We start from the raw sequence: 17,753 nt of genomic DNA, 5'->3' as shown, positions 1-17,753 counted from the left end.
CGGTGTTCTTGGTGGTGTGCCGTTGTTTGGTTTTGATGGCGAACAAATAACTGTGGTTTTGCAAGGAGAATGCTCAAAAAGGGAAGTGGAATAGAGGAGGAGGGCTAAGTCTTATTTTAAAATTGCTTTAATCTTCAGCAGGTAATATAGGCCTACTTAGTATATTCAAGTCTAAAAGGGTTAAAAATAGTATTTCTGTTTAGTTATCCCTGAAACTTTCAGTGTCAGTTCCCACCTCCCACCTCCTACAGGATAATTTCTGAGGCAAAAACTGTCTTTTTAGCTTATGCACAGGTTAAGATGGAAGAAAAGCAAGAGAACAAGGTAAACTGGAAGCTCTGACTCTTACTCCTGTTACAGGTCCTGGGTGTCTCTGGGGGACTCCTTCTTTCACATTTCTGCGGGGGGGGGGGGGTCACTCAGAATTATTTTTCTGCTCACTCAGGAAGAGTTGTGTTCAGAAGTTTGTGATTGCTTTCTTTATTGCCAGCCTGGGGTCAGGCAAGGAGAAAGGCCTCTAAAGAGCAAGCAGTAGACTGAGTGGACTGTCAGTGAGCCTAGCATTCCCGTTGAACTGTTCTCCGGTGCCTCCAGTTCAGCACCACTGGGTTTCAGTGACACTGGGTTTCACCTCAAGTTGTCATGGCAATAGAGTCATAGCAGCTGACAGCATGAACAGGCAGCCCTGGGAGGAGAGGATGCTTGGCGGTGGTGCCACAATCATCGTGGCTAGATCTCCGTCTCTCACAGTAAGAGCTGCTCATCAGTCTGCTGTGACCATGTCTCTGTCAGATGACTGGGGGCACACAGTTGCTGTCTGCTTCACAGCTGATTGGCAGATTCACTTCAGTTGTTTGTTAGGACCTTTCCAGTACAAAGCCTTTAGGCAGCACGGTCCTGAGCCTCTAATGCTGTGAGTGTATGTGCATGCGTGCGTGTACATGTATGTTCATATTTGCATTTGGGGGAGGGAAAACCATGAAGGAGGAGATTCAGAAGAAGCATAGAACAGGTTCATAAGCATGAAGCTGTTAAAGAAGAGAGTACTTAGGCTCAGGTACCAAAATTTACAGTCACAGGAGAAGCACTCTAGCATAAAATGAAGGAAGGCTGGAGTATTCTGACTGGAATACGGGGTTCCTACCTGAATCGAAGGTACACGCCAAACCAAGGACTGCCTAAGACAAAGCAAAGTCTAAACACCAAGGAGGAGGGAAGGGAGGATCAGCCGGAATTTCTCTGGGGCTTAGGATTCTGGTTAGCAAGTTTGAGGTACGAGTGAGAGTGGGACTGAACTAAAGGGCCTGAGGGGGGTGGGTGGCAGTTGGAGCTAAAGTGAAGAGTGTGGGTCTGGAGACCGGGTATAGGTATTTGGTGGAGAGTCATGGAAGGGAATGCAAAGAAAGGGGTTTTCATAGATACAGGGCAGACTTCTTTAGCCACTGTGGTGGAGGAGAGGCAGATGTGGGATGGCTTCTCACATTTAGTCGGAATGTATTGACCACCATTTTGTGCAAGAGCCTAAGCAAAGGTGTCATCGTTTCTCCTCTAGATACTAAGTCAAAAGACCTATTATCTGGTGGAGAAAATAAAACTGAACTCCAGAGTTTAGAGCCTGGCTGATTTCCTAAACCCTGGTGTCATTAAGAGGGAAGGCGGGGAATAGGACAAGGTCTGAAGGGAAAATATGGAAGAATAATATTGTGGTTAAAAGGCAGATGTGTGGTCAAACTATGTGGGTTCAAACTCCAGGTCTGCCACTTACTCTGTGTGAGTTTCTCACCCCCTCTGCACCTCAGTTTCTTTATTTGTAAAGTTGATGGAATAATAACTGCCACCACTTGGTATCGTCATTGTGATGACTAGTTGAAGGAAAACACGTGAAATGCTTCCATAGTACTTAATATCTGGCCACTCAGACCAGGCAGCAGGAAAATGTTGAGGAGGAGGAAGAGGCCTCAGTTTGAGGCTTAATGGTTTGAGTAACAGAAAAGCACCCAGGTAGAGCCACACATCAAAAGGAATTGCGACACTAGAGGCCTGAAGAGAAAATCGAGGTTCGGGAGCCATCTGTGTGGAGGCAGTAGCTGAATTGCAAAAATGGGATGAAATGACTAAGGAGGAAGGTGTGGAGAGAAGGTGGTTTGACCACAGAGGGTGTTTGACGATGTCTGGAGGTGGGGCGCGGCGCTACTGTCACCTCCTGCGAAGAGGCCGGGGTGTTGCTACGTATTTCACAAGGCACAGGACATTTCCTCTACACGAAGAGTTGTCAGCTCCGAGTATCAATAATGCTGAGGTTGAAAAAACCCTGGTTAGAGGAGTTTCTCAATCATAGTCACCTAGAGAGAGAGGGTAGAACTGCAGGGAGGAGCCGATATACAGAAAGCCCGAGAAGTCCAGGGTCACAGAAACCCTGGAAGGAAATTAAAGACTGAGGGACATCGGTGGTGTCTAAATGCTGCAGACAGGTGACTAGTGAGGTTAAATGGAGTTGGTGACTAGTCGACTCTTTAGTGGTGTTCATGAGTGGGTTTTAGGTGGCTTTCTAAATAAGCTTGGTGGTTAAAGGTAGGAGAGAGGGTAATTGCTTGACAGGGCAACATTGTCAAGGGAAAAGTTTATTTTATTCTCTTCTTTACTTCTTGTTTTGTGTCCCCTTTAGAATTTCTATAGCAGATTCCTAGTCTCCCAAAAGCCCCTCTAGTTTTGGCAACAAATGTGATTAGAGACAAATCCAAATTGGCGAAGCACTGCTCCAGGAACGTTAAATTTATGCAGTTATATCATTTTAGAGATAAAAGGGACACCGTTTGGCTTTTCACTTTTAGTAACTCGGGAGCCTGGGGCCCTGAGAGATTCATCGGTGATTGCCCCAAGTCACCTAGTTGGTTGGCTCCAGAAGACAGGACTGACTCCCTCAGGGCCTCTGACTTCTCATCCTGAGTGCTCTCCTCTGTGCAACTACTAGAGTTGCTCTCTTGTCATCTGATACTGGTTCGCAGGGGCTCGGTTTCCTTTTCAGGGGCATGGTGCTCTGTGGGGTGGCTGTCAGGGCACTGACCTGGAACAGGGGCGACTGAGGCGAATCTTGGCTCCACAGCTTACCTGCTGCCTGACACTGGGCAGGTGACTTAATCACTGTGGGCTTCAGTTTCCCTTAACATAAAATGAAAATGTTATTACCTACCTGAAAGTTAGACTAGAAACACTTGTAACAGCACCTGGAACACTGACTACACGTGGTAGCTCTTAGTATTTTCATTGTCATTATTCATAAGGCCCTGTCTTTGTCATGGATTAAAGGATCCGAGAATGTCCAATGATGGAATCAGGCCAAAGTTAGGCATACCTTCTCTTTTCACCCAGCGTTGCTTCTAACTCCATCTCCCACTTTGTAATAAAAGCAGTATCATGAGGCTTGGTGCTCCTTGGTTATATGAGGTCCTGAAGCAGATGTCCCTCTGACGTATCGTTAGGATGTCCATTGCTCATTGATGAGCCTGATACTTCTCTAAAATATGTGGCTTCACACTTGGTTACTCATCGGATCAGTTAGTTAGATCTTTTTTAGAATTTTTCAAGACGCTGAAACCTGCTCGTCTGAGGAGCCTCGGGAGGACTGAAGCTCCCATGGAAGAACCTTCAAATGACGGGAGTAGCATGTGCTAAGTGCTTGACTGTTGTGGAAGCCACTATTTTAATGGGCTTAAGTTGAAAAGGGCTTTAAAAAACCCTTTGATTTCTTATAGAAAAGGGAAGTCCGATTAGGAAGGAAGGGTCCGTTATTAACTGGGAAGGCAAAGAATGAAAATGTTGATGTGCTTGAGACGTAGAAGAACTTGAATTGGCCTGGCCCTTTGGATGCTCACTTCACCCCCCAGACCTTTCCTAGGCTCCATTTCAGTGGCTATTTAGTTTTGTTTCAATTGTTTAACTTTTTTTTTTTTTAAATAGACTTTTAAAGAGCAGTTTTAGATTCAAAATTGAGCAAAAAAAAAAAAAAAAATAACCAAGTTCCCATATATCTTCTGCCTCCACACACTTAGCCTCTTCCACTCTCAATGTTTCACACCAGAGCTGTAGATAAATTTGTTACATTTGATGAATCTGTATTGACTTATCATTATCACCCCAAGTCCATAGTATACATTAGGGTCCACTTTTGGTGTTATATATTCTGGGGGGTTGAATGAATGTATAGTAATATGTTATCTCCCATTATAGTATCATACAGAGTATTTTCACTGTCCTAAACATTCTCCATGTTCTGCATATTCATCTTTCCTTCTTCCCGGAATTCTGACATCCACTGATCTTTTTGCTGCCTCCATAGCCTTTTCCAGAATGTCATGTAGTTGGAATCATACAATGTGTAACCTTTTTACATTAAATTCTTTAATTCAGTAAGATGCATTTAAGGTTCCTCCATGTGTTTTCATGGCTTGGTAGCTCATTTTTTAACGTCGAATGGTATTCCATTGTGTGAATATATCAGTTTATTCATCAGTTCACCTACTTGAAGACATCTTGATTGCTTCCAAGGTTTGGCAGTTATGAAGAAAGCTACTATAAATACCCCTCTGCAGGTTTTTGTGTGGACACAAATTTTCAGCTCCTTTGGGTAAATACCAAGGAGCATCATTGCTGGATCATGTGGTAAAGGTATGTTCAGTTTTTAAGAAACTGCCAAACTCTCTTCTAAAAGTGGCTGTACCATTTGGCATTCTCATCAGCAACGAATGAGAGTTCCTCGTGCCCTACATCCTTGTCTGCATTTGGTGTTGTCAGTGTTCAGATTTTGGCTATTCTAGTAGGTGTGTAATGACACTTCATTGTCTTAACTTGAGTTTCCCTAATGACATGATGTTGAGCATCTTTCCTATGCTTATTTGCCATCTGTATATCTTCTTTGGTGAGGTGTCTGTTCAGGTTGTTGGCTCCTTTTTTAATTGGGTTGTTTGTTTTATTATTGTTGCATTTTAAGACTTTGTATATTTTGATAACAATGCTTTATCAGATGTGTCTTTTACAAATATTTCTCCCAGGGGGCGCCTGGGTGGCTCAGTCAGTTGGGCGTCTGACTTCGGCCCAGGTCATGATCTTACAGCCTGTGAGTTCAAGCCCCAAGTCAGGCTCTGCGCTGACAGCTCAGAGTCTGGAGCCTGCTTCAGATTCTGCCTCCATCTCTGTCTGCCCCTCCCCTGCTCTCACTGTGTCTCTCTCTCTCAAAAAAAAAAAAAAAAAAAGAAAGAAAGAAAAACCCCAAATACTTCTCCTAGTCTATAGCTTATCTTCTCCTCCTTTTAACAGTGTCTTTCACAGAGAAGTTTTTAATGAAATCCAGCTTGTCACATATTTATTTCATGGATAATGCCTTTGGAATTATATTTAAAAAGTCATCACCATGCCCAAGGCCATCTAGATTTTCTCCTGTGTTATCTTTTAGGAGTTCTATAGTTTTGCATTTTACTTTTAGGTCTGTGATCCATTTTGAGTTAATTTTGGTGAAAGATGAAAGGCCTGTGGCTAGTTTAATTTTTTTTTGCACATGGATGTCCAGTTGTTGTAGCACTATTTGTTGAAAAGACTCTTTTTCCATTGTATTGCCTGTGCTGCTTTGTTCAAGGGGTTTCTGTGGGTCTATTTCTAGGCTCTCTTTCGTGTTCTATTGATATATTTGTTTGTTCTTTTACCAGTTCCACACTGTCTTGATTACTGTAGCTTTATAGTAAGTCTTGAAGTTGGGTAGTATCCTCCAACTTTGTTCTTCTCCTTGGATATTATGTTGACTCTTCTGGGTCTTTTGCCTCTCCATATAAACTTTGGAATCATTTTATCAATATCTACAAAATAACTTGCTGGAATTTTTATTGGCATTGCATTGCACTTATGGATCAAGTTGGGAGAACCGACATCTGACAATATTTAGTGTTCCTATCCATGAATATGGATCTATTTAGTTCTCCTTTGATTTCTTTCATTAGAATTTTGTAGTTTTCCTCATACATATTTTATTAGGTTTATACTTAAGTATTTCATTTTGGGTTGCTATTGTAAATGGTATTGTGCTTTTATATTCAAACTTCATTTGTTCATTGCTGGTATATAAGAAAGTGATAGACTTTTGTATATTAACTCTGTATCCGGCAACCTTGTTTTAATTCCTTATTAGTTCCAGGAGTTTTTTGGTCAGTTCTTTGATATTTTCTACATAGACAGCTATGTTATTTGTGAACAAAGACAGCTTTATTTGTACCTTCCCAATCTGTAAACCTTTTATTTCCTTTTTTGTCTTACTGCATTAGCTAGGACTTCCAATATGATGTTGAAAAGGAGCTGTAAGAGGACACATCCTTGCTTTGTTCCTGATCTTAGTAGGAAAACTGTAGTTGCTCATTATTAAGTGTGACATTAGCTGTAGATTTTTTTTGTAGGTGTTTTTTATGAAGTTAAGAACGTTTCCCTCTGTTCCTAGTTTGTTGAGAGTTTTTAAAATCATAAGTGGAACTTAGATTTTATCAAATGATTTTTCTGCATTTATTAATATAATCATGTGACTTTTCTCCTCTAGCCTGTTGACATGATAGATTATATGAACTGATTTTCAAATGTTGAAACAGCCTTGCATACCTGAGATAAATCCTGCTTGGTCATGGTGTGTAAGTTTTTTTATAACATTGTTGGATTCAATTTGCTAACATCTTACTGAGGATTTTTCTTTGAGCTTCATTTCTTTTTAAAAATTACTGTTCAAGAAAAGTGTCACACATTATTATAGGAAATTTGGACTGCAAGTGAAAAAAAGAAAAATACTCTTAATCCCATTGCTCTGAGGTAACCACTCTCCAACATTTTGGTGTATTTCTTATTGTCTTTTATAATAGAAATATTAATAACAGCAACAGTAAATATCATTATTACTTCATTGAGTGGATACTTGAAGTAACTAATTGATAAGTGAGGTAGAGATCCCATGGTGCTGTATTTACACAATGGGATAATGAAAGAAAGTAAGGATATACATGACTGCTTTTGTCTAGAGTCTTTTGATGAAGATAAGAAAAATGGTTTAAGGAAGAGATTAAATATTCACCTTAATTACCTTTTCTATACCCTCCTCAGTGCCCCATCGTAATATCCAATCAGTTCAGGCTTCTAACCAGGTTGTCAGGAAAATACTTGACCTCACTCAGAATGTGAGTAATGGAATGTAGTTCATAGTTTGTGTCTGCTGTGTTTCTAGGCTGCTGGATAATTTTCCAAGCCTTAGGAATGAGCCTTGGTTTTAGTCACAGATAGTGGCTATTCTTCTCATACACAAAAGACACTGAAAAAGGACTTTATCCTCCTCATTGATGAAGCTCTTCCCTCACCTGCCCTCACTGGAGCCCGATAGAGATTTGGACAGTGGTCTCATGCAACAAAATGCCAGAATAAATACTAGAGGCTATATAGAAGCCTGAACTTTGAGATTCCCAACATGAAAGTTTCCATGGACACTGGCATGCAGGGAAGGGCAGTGTGCTGGTGGGAGTGAAGACAGATTGCAGCATCTGAAAAAAATCCATTTCGTGCTTTTTTATTTTTCTATTTTAGAATTGTAGTCATTCAGAAAAGGAAAGGGGGAGTAAAAGTGGACTTCTTGACCTTTGGGGGAGGAATTTAGAGTCTTCACAAACCATTTCATACAGCTCACACTTTTTTAGGTCATTTTTGGAGTAGACCCTTTAAACTTACTTGCAGGAAATTTGTCTAGTAGAACAAGTATTTCTGACTCTTCAATCAGTATAGACTCTGATGCTTTTCTTTTGTGTAGCTTTCTTGCTCCTGACCGTGTTCCATCTTTCTCAGTTCCTGTCAGCAACACTTTTCTGGAACAAATCTTTCTTAAGCTATGATGCTTTCTAGCTAGTGTGCTTTTTCCCTTTTGAAAAAATAATCTGCCTATAATAGAAAAATAAACATTGGTTTCCTACAAGCCAGCTAGCTAGGAGTTAATGGCTTATAACCCATGTCAAGCATACTGAATGGTGTTGTTTTTAAGTACAAGCTCTTAATTCAAGGTTTTATGTGTTTAATTATGTATGTGTAAAGTGCCAGTCTGTATGCCTGTTGGGTCCAGCCTGGCTTGGAAATATTAACTATGAGAGCATATAGATGTACCATGGGATAAAACTTACCTCTTCAGATGTGCATCCTTTATCCCAAGATTCACTTGTGGGGAATAACATCTCAGTGGGGATAATATCAGTGCTGCATGTTAACCAAGGAAACATCTCAATTAGGAAGAAATACATTTGAAGGATCTGAAGCAGGCAGAAAGGGATCATTACAGGCGGTAATGTTGTCACACAGAATATACTGGGGTGGACCAAAGGAAGTTGATTTCTAAACTTGACTTTATTACTGCACTTCAGTGTGTGTGTGTATGTGTGTATGTATTACCTATAAAATGAAGAGGTTGGACTCCACTCTAATGAGCTCAGATCTTCACTTGTTATAACTATTCACAAATAAGCCATCAAGTTTTTCAAATTACAATGCTGTGTTTAAGTAATTTTGGTAAAATTCTGTGTTTAAATAATAACATAGTTTCTCACCCTAATGCAATCATAACAAAGATATATCAACTTGTGTGTAACCCACGGCTTCTAAGTTTCAACAGCTTAGGGGCCAGTTGACCAAAGGAAGCAAAATCCTTTTAGGGTTTCATTTGTGTAGAGGACCCAGGTACCTCAGGGGAGATTTTGCTGGAGACCACTACCAGTGCCCTAGGAATTACTTGAAGGAGGAGGAGATTTTTCTTTTAAGCAGAATAGTTCTATTTGGGGTTCTGTTATATTTTAGGGTTCTACATTAAGGTTTTGTTTGGGGTAAGAGAAGTTTTGGGCTTTAAAAAAGTTTAACAATTACTAGTAGATCCTATAAAAAAAGGAATCTTTTACATTGCCAATTTCACCGTTCTGTGATACACCCACCCTTCTCTTCTCTGCATATGTGGAGTTTTCTTTTTTACTAACACTGTATGTAATACAGTTAGGAATATAAGACTATCACTCTCACCTTTGGGGAGCTATAGGATAGAGGCTGAAGAAGTTCCAAGAAACCCACTCAGAAATGATGTCAGTAGAGGTGCTGACAGGAGGAGTCTGCTGCTCTTGGAGAACTGTGACGTTTGTAGCAGAATGGAGTTTTGATGGCAGGGAGGTGTAATAAAACTTGAAAAGGAATTTTGAAAGTTGTTTCACTCCTGCCATTGGTAGGAGTCCTTTCTCCTGACTACTCAACCTGTCACAAGCCAGGTACCCCGGGAGTCCCTTCTTTGGCCTCTGAATTTGAATGGATGCCAAGGCCCAGAAATCTGTTCTTATCATTTTGAAATAGGTTGCAGAATACCTATTTGTTAATTAGTAGGGAACGGGAGTGAAAAGGATAAAGGTTTATGGAGTAGGTTATTCTGCCTTCAATTCTTATTTGTGGATGGTCTGAATAAGATAAACTGTACAGAATAAATGTTGGAAAACCTATGTAAAGCAATGGGAAGTCGAGAATTTGACTTTTTTTTTTTTAACCCATGATTTAGTCACCTGCTCCAGTCTAGTCACACCTTTCCTGACTTATAGCTTCTGACTCAAACCACATGTATACGTGAGGGCTAGTAAAATAGGTTGTGAGTCAGTTTTTATTGTGTTCTCATTTTTAGTCACTTGTAACTGTTGAGCGATTTTTTCAGGCACTCAGAAAAGTTCATCTCTTAGCTAAAACTTTCTAGGTTTAGTCTCCAAGAGAAGGTCTTAGATCTTAGAAGATGTAATTTATTTCAAGGTTACAGATTCATTCGTAAAAGATCATCATAAAGTAGAAGAGCCTTGAAATAAACACACTAAAAATAAAAAGATATTATATAAATAAACACAAATCACAGTTCTCAAATCTGATACAGAATTTGCAGGGACATTAATAACATTTAACACTCCCCCTCCCCTTTTCTTTAGCACGGGGAGAGAGTATAATGAATTCCTGAGGGCTCATGTCACTTAGTCACTTGATGTGTGAAAGGATATGGATACTGTCATACAGGCTTTATTTTGTATTGGTGCTCTTATGGCAGTGTTACAAAAGCTGCTTAAAGTATCAGGCCTCCTTCACTTTTTAAGAGCTAATTAAAAATGGCCCCATCTTTCCCTCTTCTTTAGACTTTCTCTTCTTCAGTCTACTTTTTAGGTTTTCCCAGTTTGACTTTTCCTTCCCAGAGACTATTATAGTGAACAGAGCACCACTGGGAACAGGAAGATTGGTGTCCCCTGCATCTTTTACGAGTCCCCTGCAGCTGCATCTGTCTCCTTATCTGTAAAAGAAAGTTGTCACATAGGTGACAACTACTTTCTCTTTCAGCTCTAAAATTCTCTACTGGCCTTTCTTCTGTCCACTGCTTTACCTTTTCCCTATTCCCTACGTTAGCTGTTCACCATGCATAGTGGTTTGAAAGTACTCCTCAGATAAACATGGTCGTTGGGAAACATCAGTAAGTGTAGTTACTGGTAAGAGACAAGAGTTTAGAAGTTCTTGTTTTGGTAGTTTCTCACTTTGTTTACCGAATGCCCTAGCCACGTATAGCCTGCAGCCATATTTTATTTGGTTGGCTCGGTGGTTGCTGCAAAATAAATCTGTAATATAATTTTACTCATCAGAGAATAAAAATTTTAAGGCTTGACATTATCTAATATTGGTGAAGGTGTAGAGAATGCTTACTTTCACACGTTGTGGGAATGAAATTGGTACATCTTTTTTTGGAGGGCAGTTTAGCTGTATCAGTTAGTATTTTTAGAGTACATATAAATTGATTCGGTGACTCCAAAAGTCTCTGAAAAAAACTCATATGCAAATACTAAGAGATCTATCCAAGGATGTTCATTACTGTGTTGTTTGTAATAGCAAAAGTTTGGAAATATCTTGTATTTCCACTAAGAAGGAAAATATTTAATGGGTATGTTTGACTTTTTATTTATATATGCAAGTATTCGTATTGTATACATCCATATCATACAGACATTTAAAATAAAACAAATGAAGTTGATCTGTATGTACTGACATAATTTAAATAGAAAAGACACATAACGTATGTTCACTATGACCCATTTATATAAAAAGAACATAATTGCATACATATATGTATATAACTGGATAGGAAATGGCTGGAAGGTTACATACCAAACTGTTAACAGTAATTACCCTCCAGAGAGAAAAATGGTATTGAGATGGAGAGAGAGGAGTAAGTTCATTTTTTACAATTTACACTTACCTATTAAATTGTAAAAAGTAATATGTATTATTGGTATAAAAATGAACAAAAGGATAAGCAAAACGGGAAGGATACGGAATTACTTCATAAAGATTGTAAAAAAGGCAAAAATATTAGTAAGAGATTCATTGACAATATCAGGCGAACATTGTTTAGGGGCTGTTCCTAACACTTCAGGATCAGACAGGAAACGCTTTTGGCCGGGGCGGTCCAGCACTTACAGTAGCAGCTCTGCCGTTCCATTTCTCTGTGTGTCCAACTCATTATTCTTACTTGTCTGTGTTCTGCAGGTAACCCGGGACCAGATGAAGGTGTTTATACAGCAGGAATTTAAGAAAGTTCAGAAAGTGATTGCTGATGAGGAGCAGAAGGCCCTTCATCTAGTGGACATCCAGGAAGCAATGGCTACCGCTCATGTGACTGAGATCCTGGCAGACATCCAGTCCCACATGGATAGGTTGATGACTCAGATGGCCCAAGCCAAGGAACAACATGATACCTCTAATGAATCAGCTGAGCCAAAGGCAGAGGTAAAGGAGAATGCCTATAATTATTCGTAGCAGAAGTTGGAGGAAACGGACTGCCGTGTTTGTTAGCTCTGGAAATTCTCCTTTGTGGTCCCTAAACATGAGTGAATTGGAAGCTCAGATAGGGTGTAAGTGTTTAGATCGGTGTATAAACCAATATGGAAGTATTGGCTGCTAGGGCCTACACTCGGCAGCTGGAGCTGGCAAAATATTTGTCTACGATGACTTAAAGGAGTCTAGTCGATAGGGCAAATACTAATCACAGTTAAGGAGGGAAGTGAGAAATCAGAGTCACAGAAGAAGGCAGTTGACAGATTCCCAGTTGTGAAATGAGCCTCCAAATAAAGTCATCACAGGGATGACAACAAGGTGAATGAGAGTAAGTCAGGATGTAGGGCATAAAGCAGCCCAGAATGAAACGTTTTGGACTGATTTTGTGAGTAGTGAAAAGGAGCCTCGGCTTGGCTTTTATATGGAGCCAACTGCATAAATTGGGGGCATAACTGTTGGATTAAGAGAGGCATGTGGCACTGGATCAAAAAAGGTGTGAATGAGGGGCACTTGGGTGGCTCAGGAGAAGTAGGTTAAGCATCCCTACTTTGGCTCAGGTCATGATCTCGCAGTTCGTGAGTTCGAGCCCCGCGTTGGGCTGTGTGCTGACAGCTCGGAGCCTGGAGCCTGCTGGGATTCTACATCTCCCTCTCTCTCTCTCTCTCTGTCCCTCCCTGGCTTGTGCTCACTTGCTCTCGCTCTCGCTCTCTCAAAAATAAATAAAAATTAAGAAAAAAAAAGGTGTGAATGAAGGACACAAGGTATATGTTGAATCACTACAGATGTTAGTCGCTGTATTCATTGTTATTTTGTAACAGGCAGAAAAGGTCTTAGGCATTTTACCAAACAACATATTCTGGCATTTAGAATATAATTGTAAAATAAAATTTAAGACAGCCATTTGAAAAAATATTATGGAATTTATATTTCAGCCACTGTTGAAAATTCTGGTCAAGCTTATGCGAGAAGGGTAGGCCCTTCTAGAAGAAAACCTAGGGCAGTCCTGTGGACTTTCCAGGACTGCTACTGACTCACTGAGCTTACTGCTTAGCTAGCAGTCTTGCCTTGGCCTGGTACAGCCTAGCCACAGAATACACCAGCCAACGGAAGAGCCAAGGTATAATCCAGGAGGCAGGTATTGTCTGAGCCTACCTGACAGAAAATGTAAGAGACTATTGGACAGTTATCTGCTTCACTCACCCAAGGTTCTTGATTAATTTTCATCCGTGTGTGAAAAGGATAAAATAGGTCTTGTTCTTTTCATTTTATCCTCCCCAGAATTAAGAAAGTGTGTGCCTAAGTAAGTCTCTAGCTAGGAAGAGAGCAGTTTATATTCATCATTTCACTTAATTCTTATATCAGCACCCATTATCTTTGTTTTACAGATGGGATATTGAGATACAGAGAACTGCAGAGATCCTGAGCCAGTATCATTTAGTTAGTAGAAAATGGAGCCAGGATTCAGATTTAAGTCCATCTTGTCCCAGTTGCCTGTGTGTTTTCCCTACTGCATGCTGTATGCCAAGTGTCCCATTTGTTTATGTGGGGAAAATGAAGAGAATTAGTGTCCTAGACGGCTTTGCACTCCTAAGATCTTTTATAGTGTCGAGGTGCTCACTTTGTATCTTAAACAAAAAATTCAACCACAGTTAACTCAAGGGATCAATGACCTAACTCTGTCCCAAATTCTCTGCAAATCGGACCCCCACATTTTTCTGTGTGTTGATTAGGTTGCTTTTTCAAAAGTAAAGATTTAATTTTTAGAGATATCTCTTTTATTTTCATTTCAAATAACAAATTTAGTCCCTCCCCTGCATTAACTGCCCTCTAAGCACGTCAGCTGCTCAGCTGAGCTGTGCTTGTTAACTCTGATGGAATTACTCCTAGGGATGCAAAACTGACAAGGCCTAAGGACCAGGCTGTGGACAGAATAAGCTGTTAAAGACAAAAAGTAGCATTCAGCTGGCTAGGGCTTTTACAAAGAGCTGTTCTCATCTAATAGCCTCTTGTTCCAGCTAATTTGGTAACTTATTGATCAGAGCAAATCCCCAGTACCTCTCTTTCACTCAACAGAGGAATTCTTTTCTTCCTTTTGCATGTTCTAGATTTTTTTTTTAATCATCTGCATTTGGATTTGGCCAAAAGATTCTTCCCTGCAACATTTTATTAGAAATTTTCGAACATATCGCAGAATTGAAAGGATTTTACAGATTACACCCTATACTTCCACCTAGATTCTACCATTAACATTTTTTAATTAATATTTTAATATACCTGAATCATGATATATACATAGCCATCTTTCCAGCCTTCCAATCTTCAATGCACCTTATTTTTTGATGCATTTAAAATCAAATTGCAGCTTCTGATTCTGAGCAAGATAAACATATTTCACTTTATTCCACTAATCACAGCAAAAATTCCCGAACAAAATATTTAAATTACCTACCAGAAGACTCTTAAAAGCATGGAGAAAAGATGGTCCTGACTTGGGATCTTGGGATCTTGGGATTTGAGGAACTACATGGCAGCGAGTTCTCTGGGATTTTTCTTGCTTCCGTATATCCTGGCCTGGGTGCCCTGCAAACTGGAAATCCTAGTGAGCACAGACAAAAAGAAAATCTCCAAGAAAAGCCTGCTCTCTTTAGTTAGAGGACTAGGAAAAAGGGCACTTCAGCTATAGAGAAAGCTTTTGACCATCTTACATATTCTGAAAACACACACCATGAATAATGCTGCACCCCTTCCCAGCCCCAGATGGCACTGCAGTAGTGGAGCCAGTGGAGTGAAAACCTATTTTTTATCCTCCCCTGCTTTTCCCTGGAGCCTCTAGGTGAAAGACTGGCTTCTGTTATCACCCCCGCCTCGCTCAGTAGTCAGTGGTGCCCATCTCCCATGGAGCCTGTGGGTAGAACTCTTACTTACACCCCTGCCCTGCAGCATCAGGAAGGAAGTAGTATCCCTCCCCTATGGAGACTGTAGATGGAGTTCTAACTCCTCCCTCCCCACCCCTACACTAACTAGACAATATACCTCCCTAACGGGTCAGCGCGTAGAACCTCATCTTCCACTCTTACCCGGTAGTAATGAATTGGTGCCCCTGCTCCAGCTAGCACTGTGCTGACTGTAGCATGGAGTTTTGTCATGTAGTGGGGCAGACCAGAATAGCACTGCAGAATCTTTTAAACTAAACTGATGTTTGAACCATAGTCCACAGACCTGATCTAGGACATGTGTTCTGATTCTTCTTTTTTTTAAAAACCATAATTTATTTTTATTTTTATTTTATTTTATTTATTTTTAAATTCAAGTATAGCTGATGTACAATGTTACATTAATGTAAGAGGACATATGTTTTGAATTTAAATAGGTTGACGTCTTGCTAGAATAGAAGATTTAAATAGGAATCAGATTCTTAAATACTCAAATGTTCAGGATACAGTCCAAAATCACTCATTATACCAAGAACCAATAAATCTCAATTCTGAGAAAAGGCCACAACCAAGATGACACAGATTTTAGAATTATCAAAGGATTTTAAAGCCACTATTTAATGAAAATGACTCAGTGAGCAATGAACACATGCCCTGGAAACAAATGAAAACTAAAAAATCTCAGCAAAGATATAAAAGATATAAAGAAGGACCAAATGAAAATTTTAGAACTGAAAAATACAGTAACTGACATAAAGCATTCACTGGATTGGCTCAGTAGCAAATTGGAGATAAGAGAGGAAAGAATTGATGAATTTGAAGATATAGATCCAATCTGAACAACCAAAAAAAGAAAACTAAAACTGAGTCCCAAGGACCTGTGGGACAATAAAAAAAGACCTAATATACACGTCACCCACGTCCAGGAGGTGAGCAAAAAGAATGTGGGGCTGAAAAAAAATTGAAGAAATAATGGCTCAAAACTTTTAAAATTTGGTTGAAAGACATAAACCTAGAGATTTAAGAAGTTGAATGAACCCAGGCAAGATAAATCTAAGAAATTCATGCCCAGACACATTAAAATCAAACTAATGAAGGACAAAAAAAATCTCGAAAGCAAAGTAGCTACAGAGAAATAACACATTAGCTATGGGGAACAATAATTTGAATGAATGTGGTGTATATAAGATAATTTGTTCTGTATCTATCGAAGTGATTATATGGGTGTTTTAAATTATTTTATTGTAATGGCTGATTATATTGATTAATTTTATAATATTAAATCAACCTTGCATTTCTGAGATAAACTCCCTCTTGGCCATTATGTATTTATCATCTGGGTTCAATTAAAATTTTTATGTTTGTGTTCAATGAGGGATATTCATCTGTAGTTTGATATTTTTATAACATCGTTGTCAGGCTTACATATTAGGCTTAGCTGGCCTCAGAAAACAAGCTGAGAAGTATCCCCTCCTCATCTTCTGAAAGTTTGTGTGTGATTGATGTTATTTCTCCCTTAAATATTTGGTAGTGTTTACTAGCAAGATCATCTACCCTGGAACTTCTTAATGTAAAGGTTTTTGATAACCAATTTAATTTCTTTAATATAGAGCTATTTTGGTTTCATGTTTATTTAAATTTAATTTGTGTTGTATTTAAGTTGTGTTGTGTTTATTTAAATTTGTGCTGTAATTTTCACAGAATTTGTTGTTTTCATTTAAGTGGTATTTTTTACTGTGAAGTTGTTCATAGTGTTTTCCTGTTATTTTTTTAACTACAGCATCTAGAATGATAACCTATCTTTCATTATTGATAACTTGTGATTTTTCTCTTTTTTTTATTGAGCAGTCTAATTGCTATTTTATTAATTTGGTTAGTGTTAAAGAACTTTTTGATTTGCTAATTTTATTCTTTCCTATTTTGTTTATATCTGTTTTTATTTCCTTTTTTTCTGCTTAGTTTGAGTTTACTCGTTCTTTTTTCTAGCTTTATGAATCATTGATTTTACTACCTTTTAAAGTCAGTTTTCAAACCTGTACATTTCTCTCTAAGCACTGCTTTAGTTGAATCCTAAACTTTGGCTGTGTTCTATTTTCAGTATCATTCAGTTTGAAATATTTTTCATTTACCATGTGATATCTTTTCTTTACTCACTGATTATTTATAAGTGTCTTGTTTAGTTTCCAAATACTAGGGATTTTCCTACATGTCATACTGTTATTCATTCCTAACTTTTTCCATTGTGATGATCAAAGAACATGTTCTGAATGATTTCAAGCTTTTAAGATTTATTGAGACGTATTTTGTGGCCCAGCGTATGGTCTATCTTGGTAAATGCATATGTGCACCTGTTTTGTAGTTTGTGGTTGTAGTGTTCTATTAAATATCACTTAGTGCTCAAATAATTTATGTTTTTACTGATTTTTGTGTCCAGTTCTATCAACTGCTGAGAAGGGTTAAATTTCTAAGGATGATTAAGGAATTATTTATTTCTCTTTTTAACTCTATCAATTTCTTGAGATATTTTGGAAGTCTCTTCAAGCAAATACATGCTTATGATTATTATGTCTTTCTGATGAACTGACCCTTTAATCATTATAAAAAGTCCCTCTTTTTCTCTGACAATACTCTTTGTATTCATGTGTATTTTATCTAACATTAGTAGAGCTGACCCAGTCTTCTACTTACTGTTATACATGGTATGTTTCTGTCCATTTGTTTTTGGTCTATCTTTTGTTAAAAGTGTGTTTCTCTTAGGCAGCGTATGGCTGGGTCTTACTTATTCTTTCATCTTCCGGATAATCTCTGCCTTTTAATTGAAGTATGCAGCCCATTAACATTTAATGTTATTACTAACCTGGTTGAATTTAGGTCAGCCATGATTTGTTTTCTGTTTATCCCTCTATTTCTATTCCTCTTGTCTTTTCCTGTCTTCTT

At 38.8% G+C, this 17,753-nt stretch overlaps 1 protein-coding gene across 6 annotated transcripts in view; it reads left to right on the top strand.

The window, feature by feature from the left end:
* The window catches only part of TRIM44 (tripartite motif containing 44), a 110,068-nt gene that overhangs the window by 33,430 nt on the left and 58,885 nt on the right, over positions 1-17,753 (top strand). For all 6 annotated transcript variants that reach the window (XR_008290389.1, XR_003424979.2, XR_008290390.1 and 3 more), the window contains exon 3: positions 11,596-11,835. Coding sequence is in view for 3 of the 6 variants with exons in the window: in XM_027072883.2 (XP_026928684.1) it covers positions 11,596-11,835 (240 nt within the window). In the remaining 3 variants the exon portion in view is untranslated. The remainder of the gene's footprint in view (positions 1-11,595; positions 11,836-17,753) is intronic.

The sequence above is a fragment of the Acinonyx jubatus genome, chromosome D1, assembly GCF_027475565.1.
Source record: "Acinonyx jubatus isolate Ajub_Pintada_27869175 chromosome D1, VMU_Ajub_asm_v1.0, whole genome shotgun sequence".
NCBI lineage: Eukaryota > Metazoa > Chordata > Mammalia > Carnivora > Felidae > Acinonyx > Acinonyx jubatus.
The sequence above is the reverse complement of the archived record's forward strand: the minus strand, read 5'-3'. Positions and strand labels throughout refer to the sequence as shown.